The sequence below is a fragment of the Triplophysa dalaica genome, chromosome 20, assembly GCF_015846415.1.
Source record: "Triplophysa dalaica isolate WHDGS20190420 chromosome 20, ASM1584641v1, whole genome shotgun sequence".
Classification (NCBI taxonomy): Eukaryota; Metazoa; Chordata; class Actinopteri; order Cypriniformes; family Nemacheilidae; genus Triplophysa; species Triplophysa dalaica.
This window is the reverse complement of record NC_079561.1, coordinates 4,017,347-4,035,076: the sequence shown is the minus strand read 5'-3', so window position 1 is coordinate 4,035,076 and position 17,730 is coordinate 4,017,347. Positions and strand designations below refer to the sequence as shown.

Below are 17,730 nucleotides of genomic sequence, written 5' to 3'. Positions count from 1 at the left end.
AGTGGAGTAACTCTATAAACAGTAATTTACCGGGAATTAGAATGGTCCTTGTTGGTCTGACTTCCACACCCTGAGTGGGGTACTGGAGAGGGTTGTTGGCATCAGCTATGATAAGTGAGTCTGCAGCAGTGAAGGTCCTTAAACGAACAGAGAAAACAAATCAGAGAACGGATTTAACTTATTATGGCGTGGCAATTATTTAGTGACCTCATGGGGTTTTGAACCTGTATGGCTTTATTTCTCAGTAGTGCTATTTTTGCCCAGAAAATTCACTGCTAACCCTAAACAGTGCAGTAAACGGTGACCCATAGATTCCAAGTGGGGCAAGGCAAAATTCTCAGAAAATAAATACATTTATTTATAAAGCACATTAAGTTCAGCATTACACTCACCAAAGTGCTGTACAAAACCAACAATACAACAACTTCTAAAATCCATAAACAGAAAGAGAGAGAAAAAACCCTAACAATTATTAAACAAACTAAATAGTCAGGAAAGGCCAGAGAATAAAAATGTGGTCTGGACTTAAAAATAGAAACAGAAGGAGCACTCTTGATAACAGGTGGCAACTGAAGTTTGGTGTCTTTTCTGAAGCGTGAATACCCAGGTTATATTAGTTTGAGGGGACAGTAAATGATGGACTACACAAGGGGATAGTAATTTGGCAGAGCATTCATTTTTGGGTGAACTCATACAATAATGAACTGTAGTAAGACAAAATAAGTGATAATACGGAGCAATGGCCATTTTTAAGGCTATTAAGTATTTTTTTGGACATACCTCTCACGGAAACTCTGGTACTCCTTATTCCTGTATTGTTTTGCTCTTTGCAGCTCTGCGCCTTGAAACATTGCATTTAGCTGGGTAGCTGATACTTGAGAAAACAATAGCTGAGCAAAAGGGATATTAATGAGGGATTTGTCGCTTTCACAAACACATCCATTGATGGCAAGGGTTCTGTTTGAAAGAGAATGAGGTTTAATTACAGTATAATCAATACAAAAACACACTTTCAAATACATAAAATTTAATACATTAGTACAATTAAAATAAGCTTAAAGGACAATTGTGTAATTTTTAGCGGTGAGGTTTTGAATCCAGCATCTCAGAGATTACTTATTTTTGAAGGCTTACTTGGAAGTAAGCGCCACGCTGGTTCCCTCGACCGAAAGCCTTTTTTTCACATAGACTTTTGGAAGATCGTAAAAAATAAGTTCTGTGATCAATAAAGGTTTATGATGTTTACACAAGAGAGTCGACGGCTCTGTTTGCTTTTGAATTGCACTGTAGTAGGCCTACTTTGATGTCGTATGCCATGTGGTTCTGCCCACCCCGCATAAGGTCGATCAAGCCTATTTTCATTAAAGCACCATGCATTACCATATTCATGAGCTTAAGCTCTTCGCAATAAACAGTATGGGATCAGTTTCACCTCATCAGAACTCAGAAGTGTAACGGATGCCTTCTATTGTGAGAAAGTGTGCATGTGCAAACAGCAATCTTTAGTAGATCACTCATCTGTTTCCGACACCTGAACACCAGACAGATTGGCCTCTTTCGGAGTGGTTTCGCATCAGATCGATTATAAGGAATTCGTCAGGTCAGGTGCACATCAGGGTGAGTCGTGCAACTCACAGGTATCACACACCAGAGTTCAGGGTCAACTCCTGATAGAAGTTTATAAGAAAGCATACAGAGCTCTCTGCTCTCGCAGTGCTTCAATGTCATACGCTAATTAGGGCTGTGCAATTAATCGCAAAAAAAATGCGATTTGAGCACATGCGATTTTATTAATTAATTTATAACTCAGAATACTAAAACGGTGTTGTGCGCATGTTTAAGATGTTAACCAATCAGAGCTCACTCTGCGAACTGCGCAAAATACGAAAAAAGCTGAGAGGGACAAGAACAGAATGGCGAACGGGAGGAATCAATATAAAATATGGATGCAGGTCAGAATAAAAATGATTTGCTGCCAAAACGAAATTCAAAATCAGTTGTATGGGAGTATTTTGGATTTAGGAGAGAAGATGTGTCAGAGAGCAAGGTAATCTGCAAGATCTGTGAAATGATTATTGCAACGAAACGGAGCAATACAACAAACCTGTTCCAACCATTTCAAACGAGTTGTTATTCCTGAAATGTAAGGCAGGCGTTGAATGCGAACTTAAGTAAAATACTACGCCACGACCACAGATTTGTGGTCCAGCAGAACAATGGAGCAGTATATGAGCAGCTAAATGTGTGCAGTGAAATACAATTTTAAAGTTTATTTTTGAATTTAGGTAAGTTAAGCAGAATTTATTTTATGTTGTCTGTTTTAAAGACATTTATTTAAAGTTGTATTACTGTTAATACTATGTTATTCCATTGTGGAATGTTTTGTTATGCACTTCTGGTGCACGGAGTACATTTAGAATGCTTACATGCTTGAAAAAGTAAAACAATTACCAAAATCGCAAATAAAAATCGCAATTGCAATATTCCTTATAAAAATCGCAATGTGATTATTTCGTCCATATTGCACAGCCATAACGCTAATGTGTCTGTGCACTGTGCAGCACTGAATGATGTCGAACACACTACTGTTTTTGACGACAGACAAGTGGATTGGATGCATTCAAGATCGTTCGGGATTTAAGATCGTCAGATCGCCTACCCCGCCGCTGAGCCTCCGACAACTCTTTCAGACTTGATTAAAAATGTGTTCCCTGGTAAGTAATTACTCCGTGAATGAATCCGCATCTACGTTTTAGATATGTGCCCATGTTTCATTATATGCATGATGACGTCTAACGTCCCCACCAAAGGGACTAGTCGCTTTTCGCAACTTGTTATTAACTGCTGTTTTTAAGACACAATAACGCTTTAAAAAAAAAAAAATCACAACCGGGTTATAATTGGTGTGTTTTATGTCATAGAATAAAACGTGAAAATCATTAGAGGTTTTGTTAACCACAGACATTTTTTCAGACGATTTACCAAAATCCCATTAAAAAAACATGGACTTTGGGGTGATGGGACCGGAAGTCCTAAAATGTTAACTCGCTTCCGGGGTTTGCATGCAAAATACGTCATCTCTGAGGTACTCAATTGCAACCCACCGTTCACACGACTCCTCCCTTTTGAAGCATTACGGTGGCTGACACAAGATTAAGATGATGTCACATTTTTGATTCTTCCCGATTGAGATAAAGTATTTACAGATGAGCTCTGTAGAGCAGTTCATCTGTTTCTGGGCTACTGTAAGAAAATAACATGGTGATTCCCTTCCATGCAAGGGAAACCATGGCGTATGTAGATAGAATTAGCTCATTCTTAGGTAATGTAAACATGAGATCTTTATACGCCTCTGAACACATAGTTATGTATGTTATTTTGCAATTAGATCCTCCAAAAAATTACACTCTGGTCCTTTAAGATTGCAAGAATATTAATTTGATATGAATTGTTCAGATTATAGATGGTTTCAGCATAAAAAAAAAACATTATGTGGCCCAAACTTATCATCCAGGAAACCTCCACAAAGAATCAATATCATAACCAAACACAGACTGGAAGTTAACTTTGGACCAGGCAAGGGTCAATTGTCTGCACTTGGGTCCTATGTCTCTCACATCACCCGAGAACCATGACAATATAAAAAATTAAGGAGCAAAAAACAAACATCATGTCATTCATTAACTTATCAAGGAGTGCGGCATGGAAATGGAAAGTCAGTTAGAGGCCGGTGGCCTGAGGTTGAAAGCTTGTGGTTTTTCTTTTTGACTGTGAAATTAAGTGGGAGCATCTAGCTGTATATCATGTTTATGGTCACATTACACAAACAACAGTCCCAATTCCAGTGCTTGAATTTGAAAATTTGGTTGGTAGGAAAATCTTGGTAGGTGCTCTGTGGATGTTTTATATAAGATTATCAGTCATTCATGACTCATCCAGCAAAATAAAACTACGCTGGCCAAAAGTATGCGTGTCAACAACAAATCCGTACACACCTTAAGATGTTTTCTTTGATGCGATAAGGAATATTGTCATTTTCATATTTCATATGTCGTATCCTCTCATCCAGTAGATTCTTTAAAGTGTCTCGTCCCCGTATGTCAATTGCAGAGATGGACCCCGAGTTCCAGTGGTAAGTCAGTATGACTGCGAGCGGTAATACCACCAGCAAAACTGCCAGCGCTTTCTTGTTCATAACACGCATATTCACCCGTGTACAAAAATGCTGGAAAACAATTCAGATAATGTTAAGACTTTCATTTAGGATTTTAAGTTATTCAAAGCAACAGTCCATTTTCAATCACCATCAGATAACAGATATAATCTTTAAAATCCTCAGCACACATATCAGAATCAGAAAGAGCATTATATGTTTGCACATACAAGGAATTTGTTTAGGTGACAGGAGCATCCAGTACACAGAAACAGCAACAACAGTACACAGAGACCATAACACAATAGAATACAGTACACAGATGATTGAAATAAGGGCCTATGGGTATAAAAAATTAAGAAATAGAATACAATAAACATAAGATAAAGATAGAGAGAGTAAAGCATGTGTGTTTCTGTCTCAGTGACAAGCTGCATTTTTTCTGATGTGGAGTATAAGCAATAGTGATGCGCGGATGGCAGTTAAATCCGCGGGCGCTGTGGATGATCCACGGGTCGGGTAATAAAAAAATTGAGTTTGATTAATTGCGGGTGGGTCGGTATCATATGCAATACTAACAAAATTTCTCAAATACGAATAGGTTTTAAACGCATTTTTAATCAGGCGCTAATTTGCAGTCATTTAAAAGAAATGTGCGCGTGTCGGCGGTAGAGAACAGTCTGTTTCTTAAAGCAGAAATGGAGGCTACGACGGCGTCTTAGTGCCACGTTAAAAACAAAAAAAATTAAAGATTTCGAGAATGAATTGCTAGAAACAATGGATGTGGAGATTTGGATAATGTACTTCAGCGGGGGTCCCAACGGATGTGGCATATGGATTCAAATGATAAACTGAAGCAAACGTTGAAATATTGAAATAGAATACAAACATTAAAATATTAAAGCAATGCTTGTTTACCTTATGTACAAAAATCTGGTTGCCTCAAGTTTATAGAAGCCACAATCCTTAAGGATGTATAAAAATGTACAAATGTGAACTAATGAGGTTTTAAAAATGACTGTTAGTGTTTGCAAGGCTTCCGTAGAACTAAGAACTAATTCATTGGTTCAGATGACGTGCTTAAACATAACTTCCATCCATCCATCCATCCATCCATTTTCTACCGTTTATCCGAACTACCTCGGGTCACGGGGAGCCTGCGCCTATCTCAGGAGTCATCGGGCATCAAGGCAGGATACACCCTGATGGAGTGCCAACCCATCGCAGGGCACACACACTCACTCTTTCACTCACGCACACACACCCTACGGACAATTTTTTCCAGAGATGCCAATCAACCTACCATGCATGTCTTTGGACCAGGGGAGGAAACCGGAGTACCCGGAGGAAACCCCCGAGGCACGGGGAGAACATGCAAACTCCACACACACAAGTCGAAGCGGGATAAACGTAACTTAAACTCTTAAAATACAACATTCACGTAAACAAAATATGTTTTACGACGAGTTTACTCTCGTAACATTTCGACTTTACTCCCGTAACAAGGCTTACAGTGCGTTGAGACCGCCGCCGTCGAGAGCACCAAAGTGGCCGGAACTCATTCATTTTCAATGTGCGCAGCGGCGAGTAGCAGCGCGGCCGTCTTGGCCGTTGAGGGCATCAAGGAGAGTTGAAATCAGGTTAACGTTACGGTAATGAGCTATGACACGTTTCGGCGGAAACCAATCGGAACGTAGAAGTATACCGCTTGAGAGGAATTCAGAGAACGCAGCCCTGTAAACTGTGGTTCCGACCACATTTGTTCCCAAGCAAAATGGAGGAGAGGTTAATTGCTGTGGTGGGTTTCCCATTAATATACGACGCGTCCCTGTTTGCGTACAGGGACATAAATAATAAAAAAAATGCGTGGACAAAGATGTCTGTGATTGTTTGTGTTCCTGGAGTCGCTGATGATGTGTATCATCGCCAGAGCATGCACAACAGTGTTACTGCTGCAGAATATTATTTCGTTAGCAAACGCATAACTACAATAAAGTTCTTTCCACCGATCATTTTCTTGTGGTCAGTCTGCACAAGATCAACAAGCATTTTTGCTTTAAGGCCCCTTTAAATGCAAGATACGATTTTCATCTACGTCAGCGCGCCCAAGACCCTTTCTACAACGTTGTTGGCAGGGCGGCCGGCGCGATTTTTGACGCTCTCGACGCCGGCGGTGTGAACGTACAGTTAGAGTAAGCCAGGACTGTGAGTATATTGGGATATTAAAATCGCTTTTATTAAAATCCCTTTTATAAAAACGTTACTGGTGTGCATCTTGAAACAAAACAATGGCAATTACATATTTTAAGATATGTCAGGACAATTTATTAACAGGTAAGACAGCTCAAACTTTTATTCTTGTATAGGACTATAGTCCTAAACCTTTTTTAGATTTACTATGTTAATGCAAAACAGTTGCCTAAAGGTTGAAGTTACAAGTTAGTTCTCTAAAATTAATTACTGAAAAGCTAAAGAAAGAAACACAACCAGCAGAGTTAACATTTCAGTAGTGCTTGACATTTTGTTGTTGGTTTACATGCCAAATAAATGAAAAGATTTTTGCATGCGTCAGTCAAATGTTTTATCACACGCTGTTTAGGCACACGCACAAATAATATCTCTGTCAAATATTCAATATTTATCACGTGTTGAATTTAATATACACTGATGGAACATATACCCCAACTTTGTTTTCTTCTCCCATTAAGCCATGCTAGAACTTTTATAAAAACTGCTTATTTAAAACAGTTAAACGAAGACATTAGCAAGTAAGGGCAAGTCCAATAATCTAAACATCTTGCATCGGATTCTCAAAAAGCAGTCAAACGTCTAGATGTGCCACAAGTCACACACACACACACACACACATCTCATCACACTCATCGAATCAATCGTCGAGTCTATTTTTGTGTCTATAAAATATATATTTTTCTTTCTGTGCTAAAATATGTAGCGATATTACCTTCTCAACGGATGGATATAGCATGTCTATGCACTTGGCTTTAACCTCCGGAAATGTTTTTACGTGACTCAAACAAACAGATTTAAAATGTATACTTTTACCGACTAATATTACATGACCAAATGTTCATGATATAAAACATCTTGCTTACCTAACGTTGAGGAAACCCAGGTTACATATTAAATTAAGACTTGAGCTGCGATGAAACTCCTTCCGTCTACCGAGTCCCAAACTGAGCATAAATCATTTTGAAAAGTTAGCATAATTTTAATAGGCAAAATCAAACAAGCGAAGGTTTTTTTGTACCGTCGTCGATAATATAACATACGTATAACCTGCAATAATTTTTGTTACAGTTTACTATAATCCAAAAAAATACAGAAAGATTATAACGTTTGGAAAAAAAGCGTGTCACCGTAGGGAGTGTCACGTGCGTGATTGCGCTTCTCTGTGGTTGTTTACTGGGTTAGTCACTTCGATGGTTCCCAGATACTTAAAACACCAGTCACTCCCAGTAATTATTAATACACTCATGATGCTGTAAAAATACAATTATATATGACGTTATGTTACTGCATTTTCTTTATTTCAAATGCATTCTCTTTTAAACACAATATGGATGTGCTCAAAACAAGCACAATGCACCTGGAAAGGTAAGAAGTAACAGAGGATGAATATGATAATTTATAACAAAATAATTAGACCGTCATGTTTATCATTGTGGTGGATTTAACACGTTGTGCCTATTTGTGTGTACATTTACGTAAAAGATTATGCAGCCAAATGTGATTATTTCTGAAAACTTGTGAGCGAATGACAACCTTCAAATGCGTGCATTTCAGAGCTTGTTTGAGATGCAACTTGCTTAGACTGAGGCTGCGTCAAAATACCTCCACTTGCGGTCTTCGCACTTGACACTTTCATGAGTTCCTGTGTTCTAGTGGGCGTGAAGATCCGAGGTGACAGTTATGTATTTCTAACCAATTGGGACACACTTAGCAAGTGCAAACATCTAACGTTAATTAATGAGGTGTTTCCGATTATGAGATAAAAAGCAGCTTTACTAAATACATACCTCTGGAGTTATCACCAATAAAATGTGCAACACTACGTTTCAGCCTGAGGCTGTGTCCGAATACGAGCACTTGGGGTCTTGGCCACTTAAGAGCGCGTGCACGCGACAGGAAGTAAGAGCACAGATCTGTCCAATCAATGTCTTTAAAAGGCCAAAGTGCAGTTCCCTAAACGCAGGGGCGTGGCAGCCATTTCAAGATTGGGGGGCGGGGACAGCTGTAAGGTAGATCATGCAAATTAAGTGCATTCATGATCATATAATCAATGTTAAATAGAATACTTAATGGCTTATATACTTATATAGAGCACCATAAACTGGCAATTAGGGAAATGCCATTATACCTTACAGGAAACTGTTTATGATATGATTTTGATTTAATATTATTTATTAGAATGATCTGGCTTGTTCTTTAAACACAGCATTTTACCTCTCTGGGTTTTACTTATTTGCTCCTGTAAAGCTTCTTTTGAACAATGCACATTGTGAAAAGCGCTATATAAATAAATAAACTTGAATATACCAAAATTTGCAAAAAATAACTGCAGGATTTAGGGTTTGAGACCACTGTGGACATCTACTGTGTACTTTATATTTATGAAATAAAGATGTTTTATTTAAACATATAATTATTTCTGTTGCACCTCACTTGAACGATAACTTTTATCTAAATTTTTAACATTTGGACAAAAAGGCATCTTTTAGAAAAGACAACAATTTATAGTAAATTTGGGATAAGTGTTTTGGTTCTGTTGCTGAGAAATGTTGATCAGAGTCTGCGGATTCTTCCCGGTTCATCAAGTCAGTTCTTTCTTCACTTTGGTTCTCACACGCTTCCTCACCGTTTCCCTCATCTCCCTCTCTATCTTCCTAACACATGACTGACACTTCCTCACAAACATCCCAAAAGCAACAAATAAAAACCCTTTGAACAGTAAAATGGGAAGGATCATAAACAGTCACGGACTCGTTTTCTATTTCCATAGTTATACAATTTTGTCAGAATCACTAAGGAAGGACCCAAGAGCAGATGAATGCTCAAAAAATGAATATATTAAACAAAGGGGAAAAACACAAATCATTCCCGGGTAGACGGGTAGACAACACCCGAAGGGTAGGGCAAGACAAGAATCCTGGCAGAGTAAAGTCGAGATGAGAGTTTGGCAGCGAGGATGTGGCAGCGATCACCCGGATCGAAGAACCAGCACTCTGTCTGGGCCGCAATAGGTAATACAGCAAAAACGAACAAGACTCAAGAAGACCTAAAGGCGAGACGACAGGCAGTTAAACAAAACACAATGCCAATGAGAGACAAGTCCGAGGCGGATATAAAGGGGTAAGAAAACTAAGAGGTTGAACGCATGTGTGAGAGGCAAATGAGCGGTGCTTGAGAGCAGCTGTGCGAGAGCACAAGAGACAAAGAAAGATTAGACACGTGTCTTGACAGTACCCGATTGGTGGAAATCCATATTGAGCGAGCGATCCAGGATGTCCAGCGCCGGAATCCAGCACCTCTCCTCCAGACTGCACCCCTCCCAATCGACCAGCGGGATCAGATAGCCCTCAACGCTCTGCCATCAAGAGAGTGGGCAGTTATGGGAGGATGGAGCAGGAAGATGGAGAGATCTATTTTACGGGCCTAGGCTTCATCCACAAAATTTCCCTCAGCACCCAAGTCGATGAGAGCCAGCTCGATGAAGAAGAGGTCATTAAATCTTAACACCACCAGAAGAAGAGTGCTTGAGCTGATGTGGGGGGAGATGGTGGTAGCCATCTCTCCCGCATAAGGACTCCCTTGCCTACTGACGAGCGTTGCCTTTTAGCGGGCATGAGGAAGACTGATGTCCCGAACCCGCACGGTTTCTCCTTAGCCAAGAGTCGCAGCATGCCGAGCTGCATGGGCTCCGATGAGTCAGAGGAGATCACGGGCCGGACTGAGGAAACCCAGGAATCCACCAGGGAAAAAATACAGCACAGAAACTCTATTGTGTTGTGTACTATGCAACACTGCCTTGAGAAAATCCTGATATTTAACAATTACAGTACAGTTTACCACGCATTCAATGACACACAAAAACACTACCAGTTTGTTTGAATCTCATACATGATTGTTGTTTGTGCCTTTATAGTTAGCAACTCTCACAAGCTACCTTAACTTTCCTATCCATATTGTACAACTTTAAATAAATGCAACTTAATTCACATTCAGTATTCACATTTTGATTGATGTCTGTCTTGTATTCGTGTTCTGTTGCTAGATCATGCCACTCCACACTGAAAACACACTAAGCTAACTGGAGACGACGTGTTTATCAGGCGTTTTGTAAGCGACGTACTTAGTTCAGATGTATTTAAGAAAGATTGCACACACTGTGACATAATAACAGGAAGTGGAAGTGGCCGTTATTACCTAGACAACAGTGTTGCCAATAACCAATGGTTAAAAGAGTACCTGAAAACCCTACTTAAGTAAAAGTACAGATACCTTGCAGCGAATATTAGCCCATTACAAGTCACCAATTCCAAAAATGACGTTAGCAAAAATCTTAGAGTATCTGATTTTAACAGTCCTTGAGTGTTGTACTCATACTGAATGTAGGCTCAAAGAAGCACTATTCCTCCACAGTAAGGAGACATGTCAGTGAAAAACAAGGAGCAGTTGATTCGTGAGGAGAGCATTTATTTTCTTAAATCACAATTATAACATTTGCAACAAATCATGGTCTACACCATAACCTACGTCTATTACAAACACCCAAGGATCATTTAAGACCAAGTGCTCATAAGTAAACCAAAGTCCTTCAAAAAGGTCTCTTCAATATAACGGATAAATAAAATAATGTTAAGTTAAATTAAAAAGTCAAAGCCTTTTTGCACTGGACATGCTGATTTGGCGTCACCGCCAGCTGCATGTCCTCATTTTACATATTAACCGTCAACGATTGACATCTACCTGATACTGCACTTGTATTCACATAAAGAAGCCATGTTGACAAGTTTTAGTAAATTAGGACAAAATCCACAAGATTATAGTATCTTCAATGTCCTGTAAATGCCATTAATTAATTCTTCTTTAGCAAAAATAAACTGCTGCAAAAAAGATAGGTGCCATGCAAAATGTAATGTGTAATTGCTCATTACAAATGCAGTGGAGTAAAGACTAAATATACTTGTTAAAAAATGTAGTCAAGTAGAGAGTAAAAGTTGCTAATATCTTCAATACTACAAAGTAGCCAAAAGGATAATTAAGTACAGTTACTAAATACATCTATTCAAATACTTAAGACCACTGCCAATAACTGTCACAAACATTAAAATACAGCTCCATTAAGGTATTTATTCATTCATTATTTCATATGTTCATTATTTTCAAAGCTATTGCTTTCTTATAGCTCAGTGGAAAGAGCAAGGTGTGGGTTCGAATCCCATGGGATTGCACATACCTATGTAAAATGTATAGGATAAAGCAATGTGAGTGGCTTTGGATAAAATAATCTGCCAAATGCCTAAATGTAAATATGTAACGTTTATCTATCATTTGATAATTAAGTGAAGCGTCAGTTATATAATTTATTAAAATAGGTACACGTGTATACGAGCGAATGGCGACATCTACTGGATGTAGAAGAACTTAATTTTCCAAGTAAAAAATCTAGTTTAAAGAGAAGACCCCCCGAGTAGGCGGGGCCTCCATGACAACAGAATGACGATTCCTCCAATCAAACACGTCGACATGGCAAACTACCGGTGATGCTAATAAAGACAGCCTTTGCTTATCGATAATGACAGAGGCTCTATTATCCAGCAAGAGCACACACGGAAGCCCGTTTGGGCCAAATTAACACAAGCTGTATACCCAAAAAAATTGTTGAAAAGCTTGTGTTTAGACAAAATAGGTCGGAAGATTGGAATCCATCAGAAATCCTCTGCGTCTGCTTACGCATTGACGTAATAACACGCAGTAAGCACAACCTGACGCGCGATTCTGTGGTCAAGTGCTTAAAATCCGGGGGGAAAGCTTGAAGACATGAGTCCTAAAACATGGCTCTCAACATTCTACAGACACGTATGACGGTCGGTGAGGTGCATGCGGAGTGGTGACAAAAGATTGAAAGGTATGCGCCTTTGTCCTTGATCTCTGGTACACATCACAAGTCAACAAAAGCGTCATATCGGTATGTGTATTCATTCAATACCATCATATGATATCGGCATATCTGTGGAATGTGCACAAACCAGCATCCAAACATATAAAACCAGAATGTGCTACATTATAAACAATTAAGTAAAGCTCTAAAAATCTCTGTTTTTTTGGTAAAGTGTTCTTGTGTATATTTAACAAAATGTTAAATAAATGTATATTAGGCATTAAGCAGATGCAGTCAAAGTAGTCGTCTTACTTAAAGACTGAAGGATAAGGAGGAGCAGGTGTCTAATTCTAAGAAATTAGGACAAGAACAAAGATTTATCAGCCATCCAAGGTAACAAGTTTAAAATGCAGGCTTTGTCTTTGACTTGCCATTGTAGCACCATAAAGAAAACACGTTTTAAACCTTCGTAGTACACACAGCTGTTTACAAAAAGCAAGAAACCATTCCTAATTTTACTTGCAAATCAGCATTTCTACATGTATTGTGGTCATTCCATTCTAGTGTCCGTTGAATTTCAATAAAATCAAAACTCAGGAGTCACAAAGTCATCCAACAGCAGTGTCAAAGACCTGTAGTCTTTAACTAAATACATGTACAAATATTACTGTTGTATCGCTTAAACCACTATGCTTATCGCTATTGAATATGAACTTGTTTTCTTTGTGTATTTGAGGTCTTTTATTTTGACTTGTTTCTCCAGTGTTCATTTTCTGCAAATAAATGGAAAAAGAAACAATATTTTTAGGGATGTGACAATATTATCAATATCGTGTTGAATATCGTATGAAACGATAGGTCTTCCGGGCCTAACATAGAGAACGTTTAAAAAAAAAATGGCAACCCTTTCCTTGAATCATATATGTATAATGCATTATTAAAGTGGAAAATGCATTATAATTCTTCATAATGTGTGGTGTAATGGATTATATGTAGTTTTCAAGAAGTATAACCAATTTAAAATGTGTAGTGTAACAATGAATTGCTAAGTGTTATAATGTTTTAACTGTAATAACAATTATGCATTACAATACTTTAAAACTACTTTTATACTGCAGTATACAGGGAAAGTGTAACCTACATAATAGATGTTACCTTTGGCAAGGTCCATCTGGTGCAATTATTTTATTTTATAGAAGAGATTTTTAGGTCATTTGACCCATATCATACTATTACTCATACCTCTTAATAACAATTATGATTTGAGGAAAAAGAAAATAGGATTCTTATGGCACGTTTCCAAGTCATCATTTGTCATTTAAAATATTGCAATAAACATCTTAACGCAAACGTTATACCGAGGCATTAGAGGCATTATCGTACAGTGAGATTTTGATGGCCACATCCCTAAATATTTTATTAGAAATTTGCGAGAAATATTAGTCACAGAATGAAACAAAAATTATCGTTTTACCTAAACATATACCAATATATATATATATACTACATTTTAAGATCAGAAAAAGTTCTCTGAAATGTTTAATTCTCTGGCTGTTTTTTATAAAATAAAGATGTAATAATAACCTAAGAAATCTACACCATCTTGTGACCAATCTGTGGAACTGGAAAAAAGCACCCCACAAAGGTGGAAAACAAAGCGAAAGTCACCAATGTTTTTACAGCCATGCAGTGACCAATGTGTCAAAAATTACTGATTGGACCGAGAGGCAACCTTCCGGTCTCTCTCTCAAACCTACAGGTGACGTCAAGGACACTACATCCATGTTGTGTACAGTCTACGGATTGGACACCATGAAAGGGGGGAACTCAAGGTGTGCATTTTCCCTGGGCTTTCTGGTGGGCACCTGTACCCTATACGTCTTCTTGAGGCAGGTGTGGTTTGAGGAGAGCTTCAGCTGGCAGCGTGACGGTAAGAACCTTACTCCACCGGGGCCAGAGCCAAACAACAACAATCTTACCCGGAGAGTGGATGGATCTTCCCTGATCAACCTTAAACTGCCCCACCAGTCAGGTACAGAGTTACACTGCCCTCTAGTGCATAATTTATCACATTCATTACTTGCTGTTACATGATATAAGGCATTGAAAGGTAAGACAGTTGATGCAAAACTTTCACTTTAACAGTGTGTCGGGAATGTTTTTTTTATGGGAGAAAGTGTGTTTTATAGTAACAATAATATGTGATCTCGCACACAGCACTTATTTTATTCAGGACTGTTTTGTTTTAGAAAATTCTCTTTATTGTACAGAAATATGGTCGAATGTGATATATCTGTCTTTTTTTTTTTTCAGGAGAGGATGATCATGTTGCGGATGAGCTATTTAAGAATGTGCGTATCTTGTGCTGGGTGATGACAGGGCCCAGTAATCTACAGTCAAAGGCTCGCCACGTAAAGGCCACATGGACTCGACACTGTAATGTAGTGTTGTTCATGAGCTCCGAAGAAGACCGAAGCTTTCCCACGGTGGGCCTCGGCACTGGAGAAGGCCGTGACCAGCTGTACTGGAAAACTATTCGGGCCTTCCACTACGTACTGAAGAACCACGGTAATGATGCAGACTGGTTCCTCAAAGCCGACGATGACACTTTTGTTGTTGTGGACAACTTGCGCTGGATCTTGTCCAACTACACGGCGGATCAGCCCATCTACTTCGGCAAGAGATTCAAGCCGTACGCCAAGCAGGGCTACATGAGCGGCGGAGCGGGTTACGTGCTCAGTAAGGAGGCCCTCAGAAGATTCGTGGAGGGTTTTAACACTAAAGTTTGCACTCATACCACCTCAGTGGAGGACCTTGCTATGGGTCAGTGTTTGGAGAAGATGGGCGTGGTAGCAGGTGACTCCAGAGACACGCTACTGCGAGAAACCTTCCATCCCTTCATTCCTGAACATCATCTTACGGGAAGTTCTCGAAGACCTTCTGGTACTGGAACTACTGCTTCTATCCTATTGTAGAGGTTAGTCACGCACTCAAACCATTTTTGATTTATGAACAGCTTTGATGAATGTGGACTTGTCATTTTTTTTCATTTCATAGCTTCTCGCATCGACACACAGCAAGCGAATAGTTATCCTTTGCTAATGATTTCTTACAGAAGTAAAACTTTGTTTCTCAAAAGCTTTAAGAACTAATCTATTAAACTATCAAAAGTAATTTTCTATTCAAGATATTTGTGGTATTTATACGAAATCGGCATCTTGTTTGAGATGTCTATTTTGGGAATGAAATTGCATCTGATAATTTTCGCCTTCTCATGTTTTTAACAATGGATACAGATAGAGGACAGAATTTGTCGATAGCTTTTCTTTTATAAACTTGATGATGTGATTCTGACTCCCTGGCTAATAGCCACACGAAAACAAGACGCAAACAAGTGATTTCATCTTGTCATGGTAAAGAAAAGAAGAGAAGTGCTATTCTTATTAAATCTATTTTGAATTCATAGTGTGTAAACATTCAACTAGATTATGGTGATCAAATACAGACTTTTACAGTAATTCACATTTTTAAGTTTTGATTGTGAATGGCATCGTTTCAAAATGTAGAAACTTTAGCACCTCTAGTACCTTTTTGTTAAACATTTCTGATTTTTGTTGCTGTTGCCATGATAATTGGATATACAGCAGATGTCCAAAACTGTTTTAAATACATTTTTAATATCTTATGATAAAACTCAAATTGATTTAATTCTATTTAAATGCCTTCTATTTGTTCCCTGATGTCTGGTTCAAATTTTCCAACAGGGTCCACAGTGCTGCTCAGATTTAGCAGTGTCTTTTCACTACGTAGACCCTTTGCTTATGTATACTCTTGAGTACTACACATATGGTTTGAGAGCATACGGTTATCAGCATCGCTATCAGCCTCCGGAGCCTGCTGTACTAGACCCACCCCCCCAAACTGTGAAGCCCACCAAAGTACCACAGACAACAGAGGAGCATGTTTACAAAAAAACATCCAACGCAGTGAAGCAAAGAACTGAAGCAAGAAAGACTTTTCAGAATGAGAGACTTACAAATGGAACACAGAAAGGAAACTCAATGGACAGTAGCTTAACATCAACACATCAGAGTCAAGAATAGCTAGTGTCTTCAATGTGATCCTGTTTTGATATGTGAATGAAAATTAAATTTAATGTGGCATTATTATGTGCAGTAGAACAACAGTCAAATATTGCACATAAGGAAATGAATAGTGGACTTGTGTAGCGTTTTTATTTATTGAGACTGTGTACCGAGCAGATGTATTTACACCTCTTAACTGGTTTGATTATTTGATAAACTACTACTTACCTTATCTACAAATCTGCAGAGCACATATTGTAGTAAGGTACCTGATGCAGTGTATTTATTTTTTGGTCTGTTTTAATAAATTGCTTTGCCGTCTTGTTTTGGTGTGAGAACAGAATTATTTTTAACATTTTAGCCTCTGGATAGCCTAAACAACCTTTGGTTGGAAGAATTTTGTCTGATTGGGTCCATCTTTGGACTTTAGACAGCCGATCAGCTCATAGCCTTAAGTGAACTTATAAAGGGTATCATTTTATCGATTTTGTTCTCATCTAATGTGATAGGATTTTTTAAAAACAGTGTTTTACTAAGTCTTCCGAAGTTCATTTGATGTGATGAAGTGTGCTTTCTAAAGGAGAAACATACCTTCACTTTCAGACAAGGTTCTCATTGTTTAAGGATTTCTCAGCTGCCACACTGTATGAACCTTGTAAAGATCTTCCTGGCATCAGAGTTTTAGATGCCTTATCAATGAAGTCAAGACACTTATGCCTGGTTTCACAGAGAAGATTTAGCTTAAACCAGGACTATGCCTTAGTTGAATTCAGATATTTATGTCGCTTATATATTTTTTAAAACAATTTTTTATAACATTACTGGTGTGGATCTAAAGACAAAACAATAGGACTGATATATTTTAAGATATTTCTGGCAAGTTGTATTCAGTTAAAACAGGTCACGCATTCATTTTAGTCTGGAACTAGCCTTAAACCTCCTCTGTGAAACCGGGCCTTTAAGTCCTATTTTTAATCATTAGTACTGTCAATAGTTCATTCTGCGATCTAATTATAAAGAAAATACTACAGGCCCTCAGAACAGACTCAAGTTTTTCTAACAAACAGAATATATGAGACCCTCCCCCCAGAGAGTCATATAATATATTGTGATGAAAGTGACAAAGGACATTAAAATGTTAATGTGATCTTTCCACCAAAGTCTACACAACACAGATTTGTAATACACTTTTACATGATCATTAATGAACAAATATAGGCTATAGTCTGTTTACATTCTGCTGTTATTAAATTTTAATGGAAACATTGTGAGATCTGATCAATCATGTTTTTATTTACAAAAATCATGTTTTATACATTAGGAAGCAAAAATAACTTTGAATGACTTCTATAAAGATATTGAAATGCGGA

At 38.3% G+C, this 17,730-nt stretch overlaps 2 protein-coding genes across 4 annotated transcripts in view; one reads left to right on the top strand and one right to left on the bottom strand.

The window, feature by feature from the left end:
- Positions 1 to 17,730, bottom strand: part of b4galnt1a (beta-1,4-N-acetyl-galactosaminyl transferase 1a) — a 43,980-nt gene that overhangs the window by 14,282 nt on the left and 11,968 nt on the right. The window contains exons 1-4 of one of the 3 annotated variants that reach the window (XM_056734010.1): positions 8,191 to 8,208; positions 3,996 to 4,225; positions 781 to 957; positions 31 to 137 (exon numbers count right to left, since the gene is read on the bottom strand). In XM_056734010.1, coding sequence (XP_056589988.1) covers positions 31 to 137; positions 781 to 957; positions 3,996 to 4,204 — 493 coding nt within the window. In that variant the 5' untranslated portion in view covers positions 4,205 to 4,225; positions 8,191 to 8,208. Of the gene's footprint in view, positions 1 to 30; positions 138 to 780; positions 958 to 3,995; positions 4,226 to 7,266; positions 7,559 to 8,190; positions 8,209 to 17,730 lie in introns of those variants that run through there. The other 2 variants (XM_056734008.1, XM_056734009.1) reach the window with 2 other exon arrangements.
- c1galt1la (core 1 synthase, glycoprotein-N-acetylgalactosamine 3-beta-galactosyltransferase 1, like a) lies at positions 11,929 to 16,684 on the top strand. Its single transcript, XM_056734013.1, is given in 5 exon segments — positions 11,929 to 12,302; positions 14,035 to 14,307; positions 14,589 to 15,191; positions 15,194 to 15,252; positions 16,040 to 16,684. Coding segments are annotated over 5 exon segments (1,302 nt in total). The 5' UTR covers positions 11,929 to 12,274; the 3' UTR covers positions 16,379 to 16,684.